At 44.0% G+C, this 25282-nt stretch overlaps 1 protein-coding gene across 1 annotated transcript in view; it reads left to right on the top strand.

Moving 5' to 3' along the window:
* TENM4 (teneurin transmembrane protein 4) overlaps positions 1-25282 on the top strand; it is a 248881-nt gene that overhangs the window by 166789 nt on the left and 56810 nt on the right. Inside the window, exons 16-19 of the mRNA XM_078852201.1 lie at positions 811-1078; positions 9880-10023; positions 11067-11316; positions 24227-24459. Of these exons, the coding sequence (XP_078708327.1) occupies positions 811-1078; positions 9880-10023; positions 11067-11316; positions 24227-24459 (895 nt within the window). The remainder of the gene's footprint in view (positions 1-810; positions 1079-9879; positions 10024-11066; positions 11317-24226; positions 24460-25282) is intronic.

Genomic DNA, 25282 nt, shown 5'->3' with positions numbered 1-25282 from the left:
AGAACAGGGGCAGGAATGAGGAAGGATAGAAGCAGAAGGAAGACAAAGGGCAAGAGGGGAAGAAAGGAGCAGAGATGGCGGGACATTGGCAAGAGGTGAGGCTCGAGCTGGGGAGAGAGGGGACAGGAGCAGGGTGGGAGAGGATGGGCAGGAACCGGGTGAACTAGCAGCAGGAGGAGGGATACAGGGACAAATAAGGCTCAGTGTCTCACAAAGAGTCTAGGAGATGAAGATTGCCACCAACAGAACGCAGCAAGATATAGGGGCAAAGCGGAGAAAGGGGAGCATTGGCTGGGGGCAGGGCCGGCTCCAGGCACCAGCGAAGGAAGCAGATGCCTGGGGTGGCCAATAGAAAGGGGCGGCACGTCCGGGTCTTCAGCAGCAATTCGGTGGCGGGCCCTGCAGTCCCTCTCTTCCTCTTCAGCGGTACTTCGGCAGCAGCTCAACCAGGCTTGGTTTTGTTTTTTTTTTCCCTTCGCCACTTGGGGCAGCAAAAAAACTGGAGCCGGCCCTAGCTCAGGGCATCTTGGTTACAGATGGCTGGAGCCTTTTTCTGCTTGGATCCCATTGTAAGCATTTTTAAGCCTCCTTTCCCACCCCACCGCCTGCAGAAATCACCCAGAGAGACATTCCTTGGCCTCCACGAATAACCCGGTACATCGTGAATATTTTATAGTTGATGCCTCGTAAATGGTTTAGAAACTTCTCAGAGAGCTTTGCTAATGACGTAAGAGTCTGATTAACTGCAACTTTGCTGCCTTTAGTGTCTGCTCAGTGGTGATTTAACACCACCTGGCTATTTTTCCTCAGGCCCTGCAAGAGGAGATTAACATTGCTGGCAGCAAACTAAAGCTGAGCTACCTGAGCAGCCGCACGGCTGGCTATAAGTCAGTCTTAAGGATCAGCATGACTCATCCCACCATCCCCTTCAACCTCATGAAAGTCCACCTTATGGTTGCTGTAGAAGGACGCCTCTTTAGAAAGTGGTTTGCAGCTGCCCCGGACCTCTCCTATTATTTCATCTGGGACAAGACGGATGTCTACAGCCAGAAAGTGTACGGACTGTCAGAAGCCTTTGGTAAGCTCAGAACACATTCCTCTCTTTCCATCTTGCATGTAGGAAGTTGTTAAGTGGCAGTATACAAACCTTATCCTAGAATATCCTGCTCTTATGTTTTCTTCCCTTCACTGCCTTTTCCAGAATGTCATCCCAGCATAACCGTTGTGGGCCTGATTCTCCATTGCCCTGCACATTGTGTGATCCTCTACGTCTGTAAAACAATTACACAAGGTATGAAGCAATGGAGAATCGGGCTCTGTGTGTTCTTTGCACCAGCTCTTGAACCCAGCACCAACCGTGGTTTGTAGCCAGCTGGCTCTGCTGTTACAAATTACACCTGGTAGGACACGCACACAAATGCTGCGAATTATACCTGGTAGGACACGCACACAAATGCTGCGAATTACACCTGGTTGGACACGCACACCAATGCTGCGAATTATACCTGATAGGTCACGCACAGTTCGAATCTAGGCTGAGGCACATAAAGTCCACAACCGCAGAGTTCCCAAAAGACACTAAGTTTATTACGCTCGAGCATGGTGCCCCCCTGGTAGCCAGGAGGGGACCCTGAATACAGATTATACAAAGGTTATATCCTTTTTAGCAAAATATGTTGCCCTCGTGCATCGGAAACCTTAACCAATAAACAAACCCTTTTCTTATCTACCACCTATACCTGCTTGGTGCATTCCTCCCGCTAAACCAGTATGTTAATTACACAGCATGGTCCTAAAGCCATGCATCAGTAACTTTTATTATCAGGATGGGAGACCTCACATCAAAGGCCAAGAGATGGGGTGTTAGAGACTGACAAAAAACAGATACTGGGAGTCAAGGCAGGCTGGAGACAAGGAGGAGGATTTTCACAGGGATTCAGGATCACTCCTCCTGGTGTATGATGTGCTTGCTTTTAGACAATGGTGGGCCCCAAACCAAAATGGAGTCACATGTGCTAACTTTTCCTTAACAGTCCTCCCTTTTTTTTTTGTACGTCAGTAAGCTTTATCAGGGCTGAGTAACCGCGCTGCAGGGTTAGCAACTGCTGACAGCAGATACTGCAGCATTGTAGGCATACAAAAATAACGCAAAAACAATAACAGTCAAAAAAAGTAAATACAAAATCCGCCGTCCCCAAGTCCCCACATCCGGTAGCCATGAGGCGAGCCAGTCCCAGACCTCCTGGAATTCGGCGCTGGTAGTGTCGAGGCTGATGTGGTGGAATAGGGCTGCCTGTTGCTTGAGGATGTGGATGTTAGTTTCCACCCTATGGTGCTGATTTACAAATACACAACAGCTTGAGTTGACCAGAGCTCAAACCCCGCCCTGATTTACAAGGAGATAATCCAGGGCTAGGCGGTTTTGCAATGTCGTTTGGGATAGCTGGGTGACTTCAATTTGAAGGGCAGAGAGAGCATCTGCAGTAGCATTTGCCATTAGTTCCAAAGCAGCTGAAATGTTAACTATAGCTTTTTCCAGCTCGCTTACTCCCAACCATGGCAGAAACCAACGCACAAAGGAGTGAAAGCCTTTGGGCCGTTGAGAAAGGGGGTTTAAAGGAATACTTCGTCGGTCCCTCCATACTAGATTGCGGATCTCTCCCCGGGTCAGGTTCTGGTGTACTGTCACGGCGGGTACTATAGCCCCTAAGGTACATGGACCACACCATCCTGCTGGGAGAACCTTATAGGCTGTGTGATTGCATAACCAATACCAGCCAGACCCCTCGGGGACCGGCCACGGGGTCCTGGAGTAGGTAGAGGGGCCTCCCGCACCAGAGCTGATTTGGGTGGTGTTCTTGCACCCCACAAAATTCCCTACAAAAACTGTATTTTCTATGCCCTTACGTCGTGACACACATAAAGCGTAATTACTCTGGGCCACCATATCAATAGACCATATTTGGATTGTAACATTCCAGTTAAATGTAGTGTCTGCCCATAGCTTAGTTTGGAGTGTTTGATTAAGGGGGATAGGTACCCCTACCAACGGGACCCCCTGACCAAAATATGTGGGGGTCTGAATACAAATCCAACACTGCATTCGATTTACACCCTGTTTGATAGCGCGGGTTAAATTTAAGAAGCTATTGCCCTCCCATCCTTGTACTGGACTTGGGAATAGGGAGAGGAACCCCGCAGGCAAACCATACCAATGTCGGCATCCTCCTTTATATCATACAAAAAACACTACCCTCAATGCAATACCAATAAACAGGAACACAAAAAGTCCTGGTGGGCTGTGAAGGTCCCAGTAGCTGGAAAGTTTAGTCCATGGGTTGGTTGTGGTGTTCATTCGTGAAGTGGCTCGTCCAATGGCTTGTCAGGGTCAGGTGGGGGTCCCAGCACCAACTTAACGTAGCTATAATGGATCCAGGAACCTTTACCTGCAAAGGAGTGGTGGCAGATGGTGGGAGTAATGTTCGTGGCTGTAAGGCGTTTTTGGTATTTATACTTGCCTACAAGCACAGGTTCCAGCCTCTGGAATAAACCCACCCCACCACTTCACATTCCCAAGAATACATCCCGCAACTTCCTCCCTGCCAACGTACAATGCTCCGTTTTTGCCATTAAGGCCAATTCTCAGTGTCTTTTGCAGTTAGGAATCCTTGGATTTTGGTGGTTTTAGCAGAGCAGGCGTTTTTCCTTTTTTCTTGGAACAGTCATGGTTTTGCATTATACAGGGGAGAGGTTACTAGCACGTCATCCTGTAGTGCTTTGGTTTCTTTAGCAAATACTGAATGCAGGTTAGCTTTGTCAGTGGACAAGGGAGAGGTTACTAGCACTTCACCTTGTTTTTTTTTCTGCTGTTCAAAAGGAGGAAAGAAAAAAAAACCCAGGAGGGACAGGCTGATCAGTAGTCGAAGTGAAGTCATCTCAAGGTGGAGGGGTCTTTTTGCAGTAAGAAGCATGGGTCCAGGCAGTCACTCCTTGGCACTTCACAGCAGTGTTGGTAGTTAGCAGGACTTAATAAGGGCCTTTCCAGCATGGGGCCAGAGTAGTCTTTTGTTGATGGACCTTTATTTAGACCCAGTCACCTGGTTTTAACAAATGGCACGTTTGCTCAGGATTCTTGAAGCAAGACTTCTTTTACCTGTAAATACAGAGACCTAACACATTTCATTAATGTCTGGCAGTGTGTTGCAGATCTCACAGCTGCTTGGGCACATTCAAGCCCCCCTCTTTCTTGGCTATTAGCCAAATCCTAGCTGTGAGTAGTATCCTTGGGCAGGCCAGTGTCTTATCTTTGGACCGAGCCTGCCAGCTGCAGCGTTGAATTAGCTCTTCCTCCATTTTATTTCTTTTCCCCTTCTTGGCTTTTATTAACTTGCAAAGGAAACTTTCACTTTTTACTCATACACCTTTGTTTAAAAAGGAACACATGTACATTGCCCATTATACAGCACTTTAGTCTTATTGTTTAATGTATGCCACATACACCCTTCCAGGAAAATGACTTTATTACAGAGCTTTGGAGCAACAAGCCAGGACAAGCACACCCACTTTTGAGGAGTCCACTTGGTACAACCTCTGGTGTCCAATAGCTTTCCTCCCTCCCCAGCCCTCTGGCTAGAAATGTGAGGTAGTCAGAAGGATCTCATGTATAATATGGGGAGTGGGTTAACCTTTCATGTTCTTGCTTCCAAAGACTGTTGGTGTGCAAATTTTAACAACAATTTTTTTCAATTAAAAGATCTGGCCAATGAAATTTTTTTTTTTACTTAAGCAAATGTATTAAACTTTAGTATATCGTATTTTTTGATATTATCCAAACACTTTGTATTCCAAGTTGAATAAAACAAGTATCTGCATTTTGATTTAACCCTTCTATTTAGTTTTAAACTAAACTGTCCTATGAAAAATTAAACACAGCAATTCTGGCCACAAGACAAACACCACAAGATAGGACATGGAACACAGAACAGAATTCCTATTGTGCCAGTAAATTCATGAGATGTTGAATTGCTTTTCAGCTGGCATCAGTTTTCTCTGATTTTCTGAAAGGCAAAAAAACCCACAGATATACTCCTTTTGGGCAGTCAGTCATTGTTTAAAATATTTCCTTTTTATACAAATACCCTTGTTAATTGCAGGCAAAACAGAGGAATTACCCATATTTTCTTGTATTTGTTTTATAGGCAGCCCAGGTTTCAGTGGCCTCTACCTTATCAGTTAGGTAATTTACATTAAAACAAATGCTTTCCAGCTTGCTTTTGGATCCACAGGTTAAAGATTCTTACTTTAAAAAGGGCACAATAAACTTTACCAGACTTTTGATTGCCTTTTACTTTTAACTCCTGCTGTCAAACACACAGTGACCTGAAAAGGAAGACACCACCTATTGTAGCCCTTTGGAGCCTAATAAGATATTAATTAAGTAGCACTGTATAATTGCATTTCTTTGGAAAAGGGCCCATTTTTTCCAAAATGGCTGCAAAAAAGCCAAGAATTCTTTTTCTTTCCAGTATTTCACAAAGTTCAACTGCTTAATTCTTTCCAGCAACTACAGAGTTAACTTCTTACTTTCCTTTCTTAAATCACTTGCTTATTTCCCAAAACGACACCTAATTAACTTAGATTTTACCATTCCAAGTATTATTCCGGGATTTACGTTTTCCATTCCTGTAATTATTTACTCCTCTTTTTCCACTATGACCTCCAAGTTTCCAACGTGTTTTCCAGTCTCTCTATCTGTTGCCTGCCCGCTTGGGCCCGATCCTGTTTTTCTCTCTGAACTGTTCTTTCCATGAGCACCAGCTTTGTTTCACTAACAAATTAACAAGGCTGCTTAACTAGACCCCAGCCCTCCTGGTCTTTTTTCTTAAATATTTTCACTTACAAGGGCTACCCGAGTCCTCCCCCCATGAGGCTTGTCACCTGGACAGAAAGCACGGCTAATTGGCAAGCAAGGAGGTGACGGGCATAAGTCAGAAAGCCGAGGGTAAGCTGGAGGAGGGACAGAAGCAGGCATAGCACAGAGCGGGGCTGGAGACCCCTGAGATGAATAAGAAAAGGAGGAGGAAAGAGGACGTCCTTTCGCATGCGCATAAGCCCAGTTGTTCCATACATACCAATAATCCATTTGGGCTGGAGCTTTGTCTTCCATCCTTTTCCTAAGTGCTGTTAATTTTTCCCCAGCAAAGGAACCATCCGGTGGCCAGTCAAAAGGTGTTTGAGTTGTTAGTGCTGGCCACTCAACCTTGCACAAGATTACAGCTTTTTTTTTTTTTACCTAACCCATGGGTACCAGAAATATTCCCCCAATTCTCGAGAATTTCAGCCAAAGGGGTCCCCTTACTTACACTCTGCCCAGAACCCATAATGGGCTACCAAAAGGACACCAAATGTGCCACCTTATTGCCTAAGCGACGGCTCACACCCCCCCCCCCCTCGGAGTTCTCAAAGGTGAACTCACCCTGTGCCGGCTGGAGCTGCCAAGAGGAGGAGTGTAGTCTTGCTTGTTGGGGCGAGCCTAGAGTCCCTTCGTGGTCGCTAAAACTGTTACGAATTACACCTGAGAGGACACGCACACAACTGTTGCGAATTACACCTGGTAGGACACGCACACAACTGCTGCGAATTACACCTGGTAGGACACGCACACAAATGCTGTGAATTACACCTGGTAGGACACGCACACAAATGCTATGAATTACACCTGGTTGGACACGCACACCAATGCTGCGAATTATACCTGATAGGTCACGCACACCAATGTTGCGAATTATACCTGATAGGTCATGCACAGTTCGAATCTAGGCTGAGGCACATAAACAAAGTCCACAACTGCAGAGTTCCCAAAAGACACTAAGTTTATTACGCTCAAGCGTGGTGCCCCCCTGCTAGCCAGGAGGGGACCCTGAATACAGATTATACAAAGGTTATATACTTTTTAGCAAAGCATGTTGCCCTCATGCATCGGAAACCTTAACCAATAAACAAACCCTTTTCTTATCTACCACCTATCCCTGCTTGGTGCATTCCTCGTGCTAAACCAGTATGTTAATTACACAGCATGGTCCTACAGCCATGCATCAGTAACTTTTATTATCAGTTTGGGAGACCTCACATCAAAGGCCAAGAGATGGGGTGTTAGAGACTGACAAAAAACAGATACTGGGAGTCAAGGCAGGCTGGAGACAAGGAGGAGGATTTTCACAGGGATTCAGTATCTAAGGATCACTCCTCCTGGTGTATGATGTGCTTGCTTTTAGACAATGGTGGGCCCCAAACCAAAATGGAGTCACATGTGCTAACTTTTCCTTAACACTGCAGCTGAAGAAGTTGAAGTCGTACAGAAGGAGGAAGCTTCCTCTGTGCTGCCCATGTAACACTTGTATGGCTACAGCTCCTTCCCCTTTTCACGGACATCACAGAGCCCACCCAGACCAAATGCCATGTCTGTCAATCGTTGCAGTAGAAAGGATATCGGAGTGGGGGCGGGGGGGCACTGAGCATGCATAGTGGCTGCTCTGTGCCGCAGCTGGTTGCTCCCTGTCTGATCGACAGTCAGCCAGAGGAATCTTTAAAGGAGCCATGGTCCTTAGCTCACAGCTCTGAAATAGAGTTCAACCAGGCGGAGTAGATCAGGCCTTGGCAATGGCAACAGCATGATGAAGAGCCCCCCTGCCTCCGTGTCTCCACTGTTGTTTTAAAACAACAGACATCCACCCCTGATCCTGCTCCTCCTTGTTGCCCTTGGAGCAATTCAGGGATAACTACAGCCCTACAACTAGACTCCTCTTTGCTCCCCTGTAGCCTGAGTGGAGATATGCCTCTCAGGAGGACAGCAGGGGGCTCTTTGTCTCAGTCTGCAGAGAGAGAGTGAGTCTCTTATTCCCACTTATACATGAGGCTAAGCTTCCTTGGGAGAGGCTGGTTGACATGGCCTGCTGAGGCTTATGAGACCCTGTAACACTGCATAGGTGATGCTCTGGATGGAGCAACATGTACAGATAACACATAGTCAGGGTCCTACCAAATTCACGGTCCATTTTGGTCAGTTTCACAGTCATAGGATTTTAAAAATCGTAAATTTAATGATTTCAGCTATTTAAATCTGAAATTTCACGGTGTTGTAATCGTAGAGGTCTTGACCCGAAAAGGAGTTGTGGGGGTCACAAGGTTATTGTCGGGGGGTTGCGGTTCTGCTACCCTTACTTCTGCGCTGGTGCAGGCGGGGGCTGCCTTCAGAGCTGGGCACCCGGCCAACAGCCGCCGCTTTCCAGCCACCCAGCTCTGTAGGCAGTACAGAGGAAAGGGTGGCAATACCGTGACCCCCCTAAATAACCTTGTGACCCCCCTGCAACTCCTTTTTGGATCAGGACCCCCAATTTGAGAAACGCTGGTCTCCTCCCAGGGAGACCAGATTTCACAGTCCGTGACGCATTTTTCATGGCCATGAATTTGGTAGGGCCTTATTCATAGAGAAATAATTACCTACCTAGTGTGACGTGGGGGCCAGATTTTTATGAAGGCCTCAACCTGTCCCCCATCTCACATTCACAGTTAGTTGCAGCTAGAATTTAGCTGCCTCCCTACCTGATTAGTGGGGGTGAAATTAGAGGCAGGGTCTGAAAAGGAGGCACTAAAAGGTTTATGCTCTTACATAATAAAGTTATTTCTGGCAGATACCTACAAGACACCCTTCACTTTGTACCTGTGTCTGGTTTGGGGTTTTTTTTGTATTATTCAGGAAACCTCCAAAGGCGCCCAAAGGTTTAAAATGCCACATTACTAGCTGAGTACACATAAATAAATATATTTTTTCGTCAAAAGAGCTGAAAACAGAATCTTTGCAGAAAGAGGCGGAAAAGGCCTTTTAATTGTTCAATGCAACTCATCCCCCTGCCAATGCAAGACTGTTCCCTGTACTGCATATTTCTCCTGTCCAGTCTGATCCTGCAGAATTCCCAGTGTCAGTGCTCAGCACTTCTCAGGAGACACTGGGCCCCTTGCAAGATCAGACCCTTATTGTACCTGCCAAGAATTGTTCCACATCCTGCTTTTCCCTTGTCTCCTAAGCAAAGTAAAACTGAAGATCCCAGCTCTGCTTCAGGTACTAGTGGTGAACTGCGGTTCGGGTCTTACTGCTTTTGAGGAAAGCATGTTTCACCTGAAGTCTTCTTGTAGGTGTTCAGTAAAATAATGGGCCTGATTCTCCTCTCACTCAAACTGATTTTACAGTGATGTAACTATATTACCTTTAATGAAGTTATTCGTGATTTACACCAATGAAAGGGAGGTCAATGAGGCCTAAAGACTCTCTGAACATTATGAAAACCAACTCACACTCGCCCATTTTGTCTGTATTAGTGATCCTGCCCCAAATTAATCTCCAGTCTGTCTGTCAACTTTAATGGAGTTTACTGACTTCGACCTGCTTGGATTATGTTTTGTTTTCTAAGCTGGGCCATGTTTCTCTGCCTCAGCCCACTGCATCACTGCCAGCCAGCCTTAGGACATGAGGTAATGAACAGAAGCAACATACTATCATTTTGGAATTCTGGGACCATTTTTGCTAAACCCATGGGTCACCCATTGCTTTGAATTGTGTCTGTGAGTTGGTGCCTTTTGAATATTTAGCACATTTGTCCAACATCTACTGCTGTGTTGACCTTTTTTTATGCCGAGTGGCCTTTGAAGAGGAGAATATTAAGACTGCATTAATGTGATGGTATTTTAAATAGAATTGGCACTTGCCTGTAGAAATGGCCTTTCCCCCACCTAATCACCTAATTAAAGCTCTCAGCTGTGTGCTGAATGTGCATTTCTGAGGTTATTAACCTATGGGCTTCTTTTTTTCCCCTTTGCTCCCAGTTTCCGTGGGCTATGAATATGAATCATGTCCTGATCTGATCCTGTGGGAGAAGAGGACGGCAGTCCTTCAGGGTTATGAAATTGACGCTTCCAAACTTGGAGGATGGTCCCTGGACAAACACCATGCCCTCAACATACAGACTGGTGGGTTGGCTTTAACAAATGGCATGAGCAGGGTGATGCAGCAGTACAATGCATTGTTGCTTTTCACCTTTAATAATTCAGCCAAAGGGAAAACACACACATGCACACGCTACTCACAAATTATTCATTGTAACCTACATTTAGTGGCAGCTTTTGTGTGGGCAAATCTGAAAGGAATCAGCTGCTGTAAATCTGTTGTATATTTTTACGAAGTGTGCAGCCCCAGCTTTGGGCTACCTGTAAGGAATGGTATTGAATTGTATGATGTCCATCAAAAAATCCTGTGTGATTGTAGTGAGTATGGAGAGAGTTCAGACGGCACCACTAATGAAAACGTTCCTGGTCTTCTCACAAACAACATATCAGTTCCCCTGGGCCCTGCTGATGAAACCTACCCCAGTTAACACTCCACCCAGATTTTCCTAAGTGAATGTCCCTTGCCAGCAGACAACCCAGTGGATACCCTCTCTCACTAGTGACAATTATCTTGACCTTCCAATCTCCACAAGTGGCATCACAGTGTTTCTCAACCCATGGTTGCAACCCCCAGGAGGGCTCCGAATAGCAATCAGAGGATTGTGAGGCATTGGACATTTTATTACACTCTAAAGCAAAGAAAAGCTTGGTCTCCAACCTAGCCACTCACTCTTACCCTTCAAGTCATCTCTGCCAACCCCTTGAAACACCCACACAAATAAATTACAGAGGCTGATCATTGTTAGCATTGATATATCTTTAGAGTAAGTGGTGGGGAGGGGCGGCAACCTGAAAAGGCTGAGAAACACTGTGCTCTAGATGTTACAGCAACCTGGCACGGGCACTGGACATGTCATTTTTCATAGGATCCCATGAGAACGAGAGACAACTCTGGAGAGAGCTCTTTGTGGTGTAGTGCAACATGAGTCTGGAAGCTGGGATGTCAAGGTTCTATTTCCTCTGCTGCCATTGATTCATTCTGTGTCCTGGAGCAAGTCACTTGCCCTCCATGTGCTTCAGTTTCACCATCTGTCTTTAACTCCCTTTCTGCTCTTATCATTTTCTAGGCATCTTGCATAAAGGAAATGGGGAAAACCAATTTGTCTCTCAGCAGCCACCTGTCATAGGAAGCATTATGGGCAATGGACGCAGGCGTAGCATTTCCTGTCCGAGCTGTAATGGCCTTGCAGATGGGAACAAGCTCCTGGCTCCTGTTGCCCTAACATGCGGGTCTGATGGAAGCCTTTATGTTGGAGACTTCAACTACATCCGAAGGATCTTTCCCTCTGGGAATGTCACCAATATACTGGAGCTCAGGTACACCAGGCAGCTTGCAGCCCGTGATAATTGTTCACCTTTGATTCTGCAGAAATTTCATGTACCCAGAGGGAAAATGACACCAAAACTCTTTTTTTCAAATGAACAGAATGGGCCAAATTCACCTCTGGTGCAAGTCCACGGACTTCGACTTCCACCAAGAAGGTGTGCGGCCTGGTGAATTCATCCAGGATTGAGTCACGGGCCCAACATAGTCTAGCGCATTTCTTACCAGCTAACTCAGACTGAGTTAATGTGTCCTCCTTAGTCTGGTGAGAGACTAGTGGGAATTCTAAAAATTAACAGTCAGCCTCCGGGATAACCTACACTTGGAAGGACATACATCACTAATGATGATATGTAGAGTACTCCATGAGTACTCAGGACAGAGGATCATTCATACCTAGAACAGTGAGCTCACCAAGGAACTCCCAGAGTCTGTGACTTCCGGGTGAGTTTTTTGGGACGAACATACAAACACCCCTAGCGAATTCTCCACTGAAAGATAGGGGCTGGGTGAAGAAATTCTGTCATCTCCCCTGCAGGGAGATGAAGTGCTGCCACTCGCCCCTGCAGAAAAGTGAAGAGAAAACTTCCAGGAGGAAGAGGGAGGTTTGCAAAGCAGCATGCACAAAAGAGGGGAGGGAAGAAAATCAGGAGGGGATGAGACGGACTACAGATGCGTCATAAATTTTGATGAAATAAAATATATTGTGACTGAGTCAAAATTCATGTTGACTCATCTGTGATATTTTTCCCTCCCAGACATTTCATGACAAACACACTGCCTTGTTGAAGGCAGTGGATCTGATTCTGATCTCATGCTGTGGCTACCCAGGATTAATTCCATGGAAGTCAATAGAGTTAAACTGGTGTAAGTGACGTCTGAATCAGGCTCAATGACTCTGCCTTAAAAGCCTGATCTGAAACTCAGTGAAGTCAATGGGAACCTAACCAACGACTTCAGTGGGCTTTGGATCGGGCCCTAATACAACATGTTTGTAACGACTGGAGATTAAACTGTCCTTCGGGGAATAATTCTGTATTGGGAGTTTTACATGGATATGTGTGTCAAGATGTCTAGTCAGTGATATGCTTTGGTCCAAGCACTCATTAACCAGTACATTGCACACATGAGGATAAAGACAGGTTGCTACAGTTTTTTATGCTGACTAACCTATTGACAGAAATCCATGCAGTTTTTCTTTGTTTTAAATGGCATTTTGTTATCTGGCAAATCCCAGTCACAGACTGTGGGATGCTACATTATAAGATTTTATTTTTAACACTCTGAAACAGCACTCCACAGCTTTAGTACCTACGTGCCCAATGCTTCCCTTTTGGTGTGCAGTTCCAAAATGCTTATTTCTCTGCTTTTCTTCTGGTGAAAGTATTCATTGCATTTTTGAAACCCAAACATACCAAACCCCTCCTGCCAACACACACAAACAGCTACCAAGAACTCATCCATAATGTACAGCATCCCAATGGGATGTAAGGGAAATGGGCATAGGTTAATCTTTTCACTATTAACAGAATACTTGTAAGAGCCAGTTTCTGAGACGCTCTGAGCACCCATAGCTCCCAGAAGATGCAGGTGCCTGCCATCTCCCAAGATTTGGCCTAAAAGTGTGATACTTCTCACTCCCCTGAGACATGACTGTAAAAATGGTCCCTACTTACTCAGCAGATTTGTATTTAGAGCCATGTCTGCTGACAAAAATACGGCCCCAGTCCTACAACGAGTTTCACATGGGAGGACCTTAATTGACTTAACTGCAGCTGATTGCAGGATCAGTGCCCAAGGTTGCATTGCGTTATACTCCTTTTCGCCCTGAGGAATCAACGCTTCTAAAAGAGAGTGTGCTAGAGTCTGTTTTTTCTTGCGCATCAGCAACAGAATTGTTTACTAGTCAGTACACCTGTGCAAACCCACAGACGTTCATTGGGTGCCACTGAGGGCCTAATTTATTATGGGTGCTGATGTACAAGCAGAAAAGAATCCAGACTGAGATCCCAGGGCTGGCACTTAGAAGACATGGTGTTTTCTATGTTACCTGAGCTCATTCAATATGGAAATTATGGAGAGTCAACAAACAAGGAACTCCATGATAACATATTTACAGTCACTTCTCTGAGCAAGCCACAGCTTGAGTAAGATACCAGGAGTGGGACTCCAAATATTGAGGAATGATTCCATGGTGGCCTACATTAAGGTGCATAGCATCCTTCCAGTGCTGAAAGGTTATTTTAGTGGTGGAGGCTGTGATTTCCAAAGGAGCCTAAGGCAGATAGGTGCCCAAACCCCATGGTAATTGCATGGGAGTTGTGTGCCTCACTTCCTTAGGCATTTTTGGAAATCCTACCCTGAGTTCTTTTTGTATTTCAGCACTGTTAGAAACACCCTGTGCGTATAGGTTTGGTTGAACAGTCCCTGATTGCAAAAGAGCAAATTGGAAACCTTGAAAGAGTGACCTTGTTGGATTCTCCAAAGAGCCACGAAGTTTAATTTACTCCCATGTTAATTCTGCTGGAGCCATTACTGTTTTATCTGTGCAAACACTTAGGTTACGGGGGCCAAAAAAGCACTTCTTCACTCTGGTGTGCTATAAACGAAATGGGTACGGATGCAGGCTGACTAAAAGCTATGGGGGAGGAAGTCATTGTTTTGGCCTAAATGGATTGTATCAGAGCCTCCTCAAGCAGCATTTCCTTTGAGATTCATACCCCCCCTGTTCGGCACAGTCTCTTATTAGAGTGCAGTGCTCTTTTCTGGAGAGGAGAGGCAGCTGCAATGTGGCTTCCAGCTAATTACAATGGGGTATGTAATTTGGCCCAAGAAAAAAAAATCCTACTTGAATTCTCTGCCATGGTGTCTCTGATTCAGGCAGTGAACATAAAAGAAGCTGGCCAGAACAATTTTGCTGATATATTGCCTTGTAAAATAGAAAGAACCACAATCAGCGACAGTGAAAAAGCTGTAAAGCTTACTAAAGAAACAGGCTTCTATCCTGACATTATATTCCATGACAGATAATTAAATGTAGTGAGTGTCTGTGTGTCTGTGTGTGAAGTGTGCCTGGCCCCATCTCCTGCATAAATGAGTACCTCTGAGCTGGTGAGATCATACTTCCTTTGTGATATGCAGCAGTACATAAGTGAACTCACTGACAAGTAATATCCAATATAAAGTATATCAGTGTCATGCCTGCTAAGTCTTTATTTATTATTGCATTGTATGGTACAGTTACTGTCAAGTTTTCAAACTGCTAATAATGCTTCTAACTCAGCCACTAACACCTCATACTTTCTTCTATTCCCTGCTTTCCTGCCGTCTGTCAGAAATAAAGATTTCAGACATAGGTAAGCCAACCAGTGGAGAATTTTATGTTTCTGCCTGTCTTGTTGCATGTTGTTATATGGTGAGCCACAAGTGCCATTTCCAGATGATTCAATAGCAAATGAAGCCAGTGTGATTAAAGCTGATGTAGGCGATCAGTCATCCAAACTGGAAGCCATTAATCATGCGTCAGGGTCATAACGCAATTCTGCTTGGTCTATAAATAGTCATAGTCAGTCAAAATAGACTATGAAGGTGGGAGGGAAGGGGGAAGAAGGCTCTTTGTCAAACAATTAAGTGAACGGCAAGACTAAGATAATTATCCATGTAACTTAAAAGGAGCTCTGGGTAACCCACTGGTTAGTGTGTGTTCCATGTTCTGACCCCCAGAGAACCACAGCTCTGATACACCTCCCAGCTAAGGGAGGTAGGCCTAGCTAAAGCTCTGGAGCGGGGTGGCCAACCTGTGGCTCCGGAGCCACATGCGGCTCTTCAGATACGCGGCTCCTTGTCTAGGCACCGACTCCAGGGCTGGAGCTACAGGTGCCAACTTTCCAATGTGCCGGGGTGGGGGCGGGTGCTCACTGCTCAACCCCTGGCTCTGCCACAGGCCATGCCCCCACTCCACCCCTTCCCACCCCCTCCTCTGAGCCTGCCGTGCCCTCGCTCCTGCCCCCCCCCCCCCGAACCTCCTGCACTCCAAGAAAGAGCTGATCAGGAGGTGCGGGGAGGGAGGGGGAGGCGCTGATCGGTGGGGCTGCCGGTGAGCAGGGAGCTGATGGTGGGCTGTTCACGTATTACTGTGGCTCTTTGGCAATGTACATTGGTAAATTCTGACTCCTTCTCAGGCTCAGGTTGGCCACCCCTGCTCTAGAGGCTCATACTTTTAGCCTGGTTTGATTCCCAGTGATGGTTGTTATAAAAATTGCGACTTGCCCCCCATTAGAATGGCTGTGAGCCTGGGGCACTAGGTGTGAACTTCCATTATTATGGGGAAGTATTTAACCCTTAGTGTCTGTTCTGCAGCCCTCTTTGTGTCTGATTCACAGTGGGTAGGAGAGCACTTTGGAGCAGACCCTGCAGGGATCGTCTGCAAGTTTCCAGCTTGTGCTGCATTCCAAATGCATGGCATTGTTGTGAGGTTTTATTTTCTGTTTAGCACAACTTGAAAGCTTGGGCATCACATGCCAACTGAAAGAGCTACAGGGCCAAGCATAAATTCTGTTTCCTGCAGCAGGTAGTTTCCTTCACCTAATCACGCATGAAGTGTCACCCAGTACAAAAGACATAGACCTCACACAAGCAGCAGTAGAATTCATCCCGTTGGGATCTGCAAAGGTGTTCAGTGCTATTGAAACCAGCAACACTGAACTCCTCCTGCGTGGGGATTCAGCACTTTATATTTGACAGCAAATGTCTGCGATAAGCAGTGGCCAGTGCCACAGTAGGAAGTCCTGGGAAAGAGCGGGAAGGAGAGCAATCATGTGGGCACAGCAGAAAGGGTGAGGCAGAAACTAGCACAGGGCAAGTGTTATGGAGATTGTTTCAAATGTTAAAGGAGAGAGATGAAATATGAGAGACATAGAAGAAAGTATAGTCCTTGTGCCCGGAGCCCTCACCTGATCTGCTTGGCAACACCTCTGCCTGTTCCTCCGAGGAACACAGATGTTGCCAGACTGGATAAGATCCATTGTCCATCTAATCCAGTATCCTATCACTGACAGTGGACAGCACTGAATGTTTCACAGGAAGGTGTAAGAAACCCCACAGTAGGTTAAGGAATAAACTGTCTGCAGAGGTGGTTTCCTTCCTGACCCCAATAGTTAGAAGTTAGCTTATATTATGAAGCAGGAGGGGTTTTCCTCAAGGTCCTCCTTAAACACACCTCTTCTGACAAGCCCTAGTCCTTTCACAGGGAAGTGTTCACAATATAAATGTCCATAATATCATGGAAGCAATAAGTCTGAGTGTCACACTGCTCTACACATTCACCCTACTTTTTCTTGCCGGCCTTCCTCCCCCTTGCATTTGTATGTGGTCTGTCTAGAGCACAAGCTCTTTGGGGGCAAAGGCCATGTCTTTTCATCTATCTGTAAAGTGCCTGATACGTTGTTGGCACTATCCTGTCCAAATATTAAGAAAAGCTAAAGAACCACAGGAAAGGGAGGATGTATCATGAGAGAACATTTAGGACAAGCAAACCCAACGCAATTGGGGTATTCAGTGAAGTCAGAGAGGAGGCCTGGTGGTTCATAACCACCAGAGGCAAGAGGTCACCGTGGCATTCTACATGGCTAGAGACAGATTAGAATGAGCAGACTGTGACCACCAGAGAGAAGAGGACCCAGAGGAATTCCACACAGCTAGAAGTTTCAAATCGATGCCAGGTCCTCAACATAAATACTTTGGAAGATACATCTTAAGATCCAGTAGATCCAAGGGAATGGAGAGGTGTACAGGACACATACGTGGATGGCAGTTTGTCCCTACCTGTAAGAAAATCAAGCTTCCTGCAAAATTGTCATCCAACCATTCTAAGAAGAAAGATGATCCTTGTTGGGTATTCAATACTCAGAAGAACCAAAAGAACATTCTGCAAAGGACAGACAGACAACAGAACAGTGTGCTGCCTTCCCAGAGGCAAGACACTAGACATCACTCTTTTAAGATTGGATAGCCTTCTGAAGTCGACAGACCAGGATCCATACTAATGATACCATGTCATGAGATATCGCACAGATAGTAGATTACTGCAGGGAACTCAGCAATGTGATGAAGAAGAATATCCAAGCAATCTGCTTCAAGATTTTTCCTGTCCCATGAGTGAAAAAAGACAGATGATTCTGGTAGTGAACCGCTGGCAAAGTAAGTGGTGTAGGGTTTCATGGAACATTGGTCCACCTTCTATGGGTAGAGGGAGCTGTATATTTTAGATGGCCTCCACTGCAGGAGAAAGGGGACCAATCTCCTTGAGGACAGGCAGGCTAGAGTACTCAGAATGGGATTAAACTAAAAGCAAAAGGGAATGAACAAAGGGGGGAGATATGAGCAAAATAGAAAGGCTGAAAACAAAATTAGTGAAAGAACCAAATGACATAAAGAGAAGAAATTATTGAATTGTCTATACACCAATCTTAGGATTCTAGGTAATAAATACAATGAATTGGAATTGCTCATTCTTTAGCATAAATTCAATCTAATTGGTAAAAACCTGGTTTGATGGTAAACATGATTGGAATGTTAAAACCAATTTAGGAAGGATCAAGTGGGCAAAAGAGGAGGTGGAGTGGCACTCTATGTGAAAAATGGCATTACCTGTTTGACTCACTGATAACTTGGAAGAAAATGATCTTGAATGCTTATGGATCAGAGTGCTAACAGATAAAGCACAAGATGGGATATTAGTTGGTGTCTGTTACAGACCACCAAATTACACTATGAAACAGAATGACCACCTCCTTACGTACTTATTGATAACGTGTCGGGAAAAAACTTTGTGATCATGCGAGAACATCAATTTGAGAGACATATGCTGGAGGTCTCATGCTGCCAATACTAAAACTAAAACATCCTTGGAATTTCTAAACATTATAGATGACAATTTCCTAACTCAAAAAGTAATGCAGCCAACACAGGGGAATTTTTATTAGACCTTGTCTTAACTGATAAAGAGGAACTGATTACAGAACTAAAAATAAAGTGTAGCTTAGATACAAGTGATCATGACTGGTTCACATTTATAACGTGGAAGCAGAATAATGTTCAGTAATGTATATACTTAATAGCGTGATTTCACAAAGCTGAATAGAATTATGAGCCAAATGAGCTGGGAGGAAGAATTTAATTTGAAAAATTTCAGTGATAACTGGGAATCATTTTAAAACACCTTACTAGAGGCCCTGAAAGAGAAAATCCCACAACTGAGGAAAAAAAGGCAGTGCTGGTTAAAAAACAACCACCTGATTTAGAGGTAAAGTGAAGGCAGCTATAAAAAATAAAAATAAAATGTATAACAAATGGAAGCAAGGGGAAGTTGATAGTAATGAATATAAATAATAAATTAGGGACTGTAGAAAATTGATAAGGGAAGCAAAGGAACACAAGACGAAAGCTATGGGTCAGAAGACTTAAAGACAGTAAGAAGGAGTATTTTTAAATATATTCAGGACAAAAAGAATTCTGTCAGTGGTATTGGTCCATTACTAGGTGGAAATGTTAGAATTATCAATAATAATACAGAAAAGGTGGAAGTATTCAATACATATTTCTGTTCTGTATTGGGGGAAAAACAGATGATACAGTCTCGTCCTATGGTGATAACACTCTTTCCATTCCACTAATCTGTCTGGAGGATGTTTAACAGAAGCTACTGATCTTAGACATGTTTAAATCAGCAGGTCCAGATGATGTGCATCTGAGAGTTTTAAAAGAGCTGGCTGTGGAGCTCTCTGGGCCGTTAATGTTGATTTTCAATAAATCTTGGAGCACTGGGGAAGTCCCAGAAAACTGGAAGAAAGATGATAATGTGCCAGCGTTTTAAAAGGATAAATGGGATGACCCAGGTAATTATAGACCTGTCAGCCTGACTTCGATCCTGGACAAGATAATGGAAAGGCCCATACGGGACTTGATTAATAAAGAATTAAAGGAGGGTAATGAAATTAATGCAAATCAACATGGGTTTATGGAAAATAGATCCTGTCAAACCAATTTATCTTTTTTAAATTAAGTTTAGATAGGTAAAGTCAATAGTGCTGACTTAATATACTTAGACATCTGTAAGGCATTTGAGTTGGTTCCACACAACATTTTGATTAAAAAATTAGAATGATATAAAATCAAAATGGTACACATTAAATTGATTAAAAACTGGCTAACAGATGAGTCTCAAAACGTGATTGTAAATGGGGAATCATCATCTCAGTGAGTGGGTTTCCAGTTAGGTCCCACAGGGATTGGAGGCCAAGGATCCTGGCCCTTTGCTATTTAACATTTTTATCAATGCCCTGAAAGAAAATATAAAATAATCACTGATAAAATTTGCAAATAACAAAGATTTGGGGAGTGGTAAATAATGAAGAGGATAGCTGTATCTAATACCTAGCTTAACAAAAAGCTTAACAAAAAGAAGGTTAAAGGATGACTTGATTACAGTCTATAAGTATCTACATGGGGAACAAATATTGAATAATGGGCCTTTTAATTTAGCAGAGAAAAGTATAAAAAGATCCAGTGGCTGGAAGTTGAAGCTAGACAAATTCAGACTGGAAATAAGGCATACATTTTTAAAGGTGAGAATAATTAACCATTGGAACAATTTACCGAGGGTCATGGTGGATTCTCCATCACTGACCATTTTTAAATCAAGATTGGCTGTTTTTTCTAAAGGATCTGCTCTACTAATTAGTTTGGGGAAGTTCTATGGCCTGTGTTATACAGAAGGTCAGACTGGATGGTCACAGTGGTGCTGTCTCATCTTGGAAACTATGAATCTAGGGATATATGAATGTGATCTCTATCCTCATGTTTTCCTAACCCATCACTTTAGCATATGCTGTATAAGGAAACCAGACCTCCCTGGCTGCGTTTTGGGACCCAGGTCTTCAGCAGGTGTAAACTGGCACAACTCCAATGACTTTAGTTCAGGATCTGACCCTTGGTGTCCACGTGACATACTGAGATGACACTGTAGTGCTGTGCCACAAAGTCTTCCAAATTGAATCTCCCAAAGCCTGGCTACAGTTCTGTACACTCGATTGTGGCTGCTGCAGATTATAGCCCCAGAGGAGTAAAGTGCCAAAGCAGGCTCCCGTGTTTCCTCCTGAAAATAAGAAGATGTGCGGGGAGATATCTGAAAGGAAAATCAACTCATGCTCCCTGCTGTCAGCCCATCGCCAGTGGTGGCAGGATCCATGTGGTGGATAAATATCAGGAGGCTACAGCTGATTAAGGCCTCAGATGATTACAGAACCCCTTGTTTGTATTGCTACATTATATAACTCAGAGATGAGAGAGGATGGTAAGAGGGAAAGAACTCATCTGTGTTGCCCCAGGCAGACTTATTTCAGTTGTTGTTCAGTTCAGTCCAATTTGCTGCTTAAGTTTGCCTATTGTTTGGGACATTAAATAAATTGAAAAGACTAGTAACTGGAATTTCATGGCCTCACTGCTGTCATCTTCTCACTGACAGAGGGAAATAGTTTTGAACTTTTTTAGTAATAACGTGGTTTATTCTGCACTTTTCTTCCTGAAGGATCTCAGAGTGCTTTTACAGCTGTATTCATCCACAACCACACTGGAAAATGATGCACAGCTGATTCTGGAGTAGAATGATGCATCTAAGTAGGTCTCAGCACAACAGTAGAGGTGGGAAATTTGGGCCATGGCCACTGAGGCAAAATCCTACTTGACATTGTTACATGATCTCCTGGAGGCACATGTCACTTTACATAAGGAATAAAGATGTGATCCGTGCCCTGAGAAGCTTGCAACTTAAAGGCCCATCTAAGTCAACGAGAGCCTTTCCAATGACATCAGTGGCCTTTGGATCAGCACCTAGGGGTTCAGTTATGCATGATGGGCCAACTGATACTATACTGCAGTGTAATTTACATGGGGCGCGTTGTCCAGGATAGTTGCGTTAACCTCTGCTTTTGTGAAACATGCCATAGGATCTTTAACTTCCACCTGGACAGCTACCAAAGGTGTGCTACTCTCTGCAACATCTCATCCACTGAATGTCATGTGTAACGATACCTCCTTTACTACCATACGTCTGTGCCATTATTGACTGCAGCCCCTAGTCCTGGTGGGTCAAAATCACCTCTCTGCAGGTATCGACCACAAAGCCTATTCACTCTAAATACCACTTAATCCAAGTTCTAAGTGGATCTTAGGCCCTGTGCTGGCCCTTTGCACAAGGGTGACGGTTACCTGGGATGACTGTAACCATAATCATCTGACCTACTGCTACTAACAGAGACCTGCTTGCCACAGGCAATCTCCCTCCCGAGTGTAATTAGATCAAAGGAGAGGCACAGCTTCTGATTTTGTCGAGCAGCATAGCTCACTCCATCAGTTATTGTTGCTCTGCGGGCTGCTTTCTGTTGTTTTGAGAGTGCAAAGGGGTCAAGCCATAAGACTGAGAGAGAGACTAAGACTTGAACCAATAGGAATTAACTAGATGCTTTTTGATCCCTATTGTGGACCAGTGCAGTGCACCTGAAATGACAGTGTTTGGTATAAAGCCATTTGCAATAGTAACAACAAAGCTGGCTTTCGAAGGGTGATTAGTTGGCTGAGGCACCTTTCACTGCCGGATCACTGGTTGAAATCCAGACCTGGCTGCAAGTGACCCAAAGCGATTACCATCTGATGAGTGGTTTATTTAAAATAAATCTCTACCTCCTACCCTTCTGAGGTTCACTTTATTAGTAATTATAACCATGCTACTGTGATAACAGGCATTTACAGAGGAGTAACACTAGCAGCAGACAGCCCAATTTGTCCTTAGAATATGTGAATTAACACTCACTCACTCCAGGAATCTAAAACAAGAACCTAGATTAGTAACTCTTATCCTTGGGTTACCAGTAGCTGTTACCAATATTACATAGAAGGGACAGCTGCTAAAGTGGCTGATGAAATTTGGGCAAGTGGTGGCATTTTGATTTTTTTTCTGCTAATTGGAGCTGTTCTACTTGGTTCTCTGATCAATTGTTAAAATGGACTGGCATTGACTTTGGTGTTGATTTTACTTTCATTCTATGTGGGGGTTAAGATTATGGACTACTTGGGGCTCTCTCTTTGTGAGAAAGGTACAGCTAAGACAAACCAGGATACAAACCACCAGAGCAAGGCTATGAAGTCCAATAATAAATGACAATAGTCATATTTTGCAGGGACTGAGAGTGAGCACTCCTGGGTTTCCAGGCAAATGACATTACAAAATTGCAAAGTATTCTTATTAATGTCCTCCTCTGTCCACCTCTTTTCATATAGTAGAGATTATGAACAGCTCAAAGGCTGATTGACATTCCACTGAGCCTTGTAAAGGCAGTTAGCTGAAAACACAAGGGCCTGATCAAAATGGATGGTGGATTCCCATAGGGCACCTTTTTTCACCAGAGTGGAAGCCACTTGCTTAATGTGAGTGACATGTAGGTAAATGAAATAATACCCTACCAGCCTGCTGTCATTGGAAAGGAATACAGATGGAGACTGAACTGCCAGGTGGAGCTGTCTTGAAGGTCAGAGCATTTTATTTAGCACAAATCAGTGTCATTTGTGGAAATGAAATCTGTTCAGACTTTAATAGGATAAATCACAAGGGATCTTCCAGGATAAGTCAAAAAGGCTTTTTTCCAAAGCACTAAGTAATTTGAATGAAGAACCAGTGCATGGCTTTTAAAATTGAGAATCATGCAGTATTTTGAAAAGGAAGGTAGTGAGCAATTCCTGATAAAGTGGTGGGGGCGGGGGGGAATCAGCATTGCCACACAGACATCCCCAACTGGCTGCTCATAGAATAACTGATCACTAGGATGGCTTAATGCCCATTGAGTGCAAAATCCACCTCCTGTAAATTTGCCACTGAATTTAGTGGGGATCCGATGAATTTAGAGAAAGTGGAGTATGTGGGAGGAGAAATTTTCAAACATGTCCTGACAGTTACCTTGCAACTCCGAGAGGAAAGTAGAGCTGGGTTCATGCTATAGGTATGATTAGTTTAACTTTGTTGATTCCCAGGCTCAGAAGAGAGTGTAAATCAATAGCTAGCGGTAGCAAACACTTACGTTGAATAATAGAGAAATAATATTATACTGTATTTCTCCAAGGACCTTAGCTTAAATAAATGTCTAAATTCAAGTCTACTGCTGTTTCCATCTAATTCTATTGTACAGTCTCTATTTAGACTCTGTTGCTTGATGCCAGTCTAGAGTCGGGATTCCTGGGCTGTATTCCCTTCTCTGCTGCTGGCCTGCAGTGTTACTTTGGGCAAATCATTCAACCTCTTTGAGAGTCATTTTAAGAGTTTGATCGATGCTCCCATTGAATTCAATGACAAAACTCCCATTTACTTCCACAGGCATAGAATAGGACCCTCAGGACTCTGTTAAGTAAATGAGAGTTTTGCCATTGAATTCAATGACAGCAGGATCAAACGCTACATGAATAATAATACTTAGCTCTTAGATAGTGCCTTTTACCCCTAGATCTCAAAGCACTTTACAAAAGAAGGGTTTTTTTTTCATTAGGACCATTTAACAGACGGAGAAACTGAGTCATAGAGGGGTGACGTGACTTACCCAAGATCAAACTGCAATGACTCCCACTCCAGTTCACTATATATTGGGCCACATTGTTTCTCTTTAATTGGCTTGTGATGTACTTAGCATTAGTACTATCAGAGTGTATGCAATAATGAGCTAAATCCACTGGATGCAGAGCTGCAGTACTTCCCCTTCAACGTTTTATTCCTCCAAACTATTAATGCTGCCTGGTGTGCTTAGGGAAACAAATACTGAAATCTACCAATGAAGATAACACTTCTGTATGTTTGTTTTTCAGCCACAGCCCAGCTCACAAGTATTACCTGACATCAGACCCAATCACTGGCTCCATCTACCTCTCTGACACTAACAGCCGACGCATCTATAAGATCAAGTCGACCTCCGTCGTGAAGGATGTTGTCAAGAATTCAGAGGTGGTGGCAGGGACTGGGGATCAGTGCCTTCCCTTTGATGAAACCCGCTGTGGAGATGGGGGCAAAGGCACCGAAGCAACACTCACTAACCCCAGGGGTAAGATGAAGCCTCTTCTTACAAGCATTTTAAAGTGAGCTTTGAGAAAGGTGCCAAGCCAACAGTTCTGGAAACAGATCTCCTCTGTCCACAGAACAGGGCAAACCACTAACATGTCTTAGCTCTGAGCTGGAGGGACCACCACTAGGGATGAGTGGATCATTCAACCCCAGGCCCTTCCAGTCCTTAGCCTTGTATTGAGACTGCTAAGAATGGTGCCAATTTGGAGAGGGGTGATTTTATAGACATGTGCCCAAAGGGAACTGTACTGAGAGGACCAATCCATTTCATATACCACTTAGCCCCCAAAACACCATGAGAGAATTAAAACTTTTGGTCACTACCCATCTGGACTACATTCAGTTAAATTCAGTTCAGTTCATTGAGACTTTAGTGGCATAAAAGGCTCTGCAAGTGTTGCTGTATATAAAATAGAGACAGACCCCTCAGGTATCTCTCAGAGGTAAGTTGAAGCCAGGGTTACACACTGCAGTTTGGTCCCTTGTGATCCAGGGCTTGTCTATACAAGAAAGTTACACCAGTTTAACTACAAATATGATTTTAACCAATATAGTTAAGCCCATGCAAAAGGCTATGTGGACACTAATTCTGATACAAAAATGTCTTATTTCAATGTAGTTTTAACTTGTTCTGGTCAATTAAACTAAACTGAAATAAACCTGCTTAAACCAAAATAAGAGAGTTTACATAGACATTTACACTGGTTGAACTAATTTGGTTTAAAATCACACCTTTAGTCAAACCAGTGCAACTCTTTATGTAGCCAAGTCCTCAGACTGGCAATCTAAAGTTGACAAGCTCT

Source organism: Lepidochelys kempii, chromosome 1 (genome assembly GCF_965140285.1).
Source record: "Lepidochelys kempii isolate rLepKem1 chromosome 1, rLepKem1.hap1, whole genome shotgun sequence".
Classification (NCBI taxonomy): Eukaryota; Metazoa; Chordata; order Testudines; family Cheloniidae; genus Lepidochelys; species Lepidochelys kempii.
This window is presented reverse-complemented; position numbering and strand designations above follow the sequence as displayed.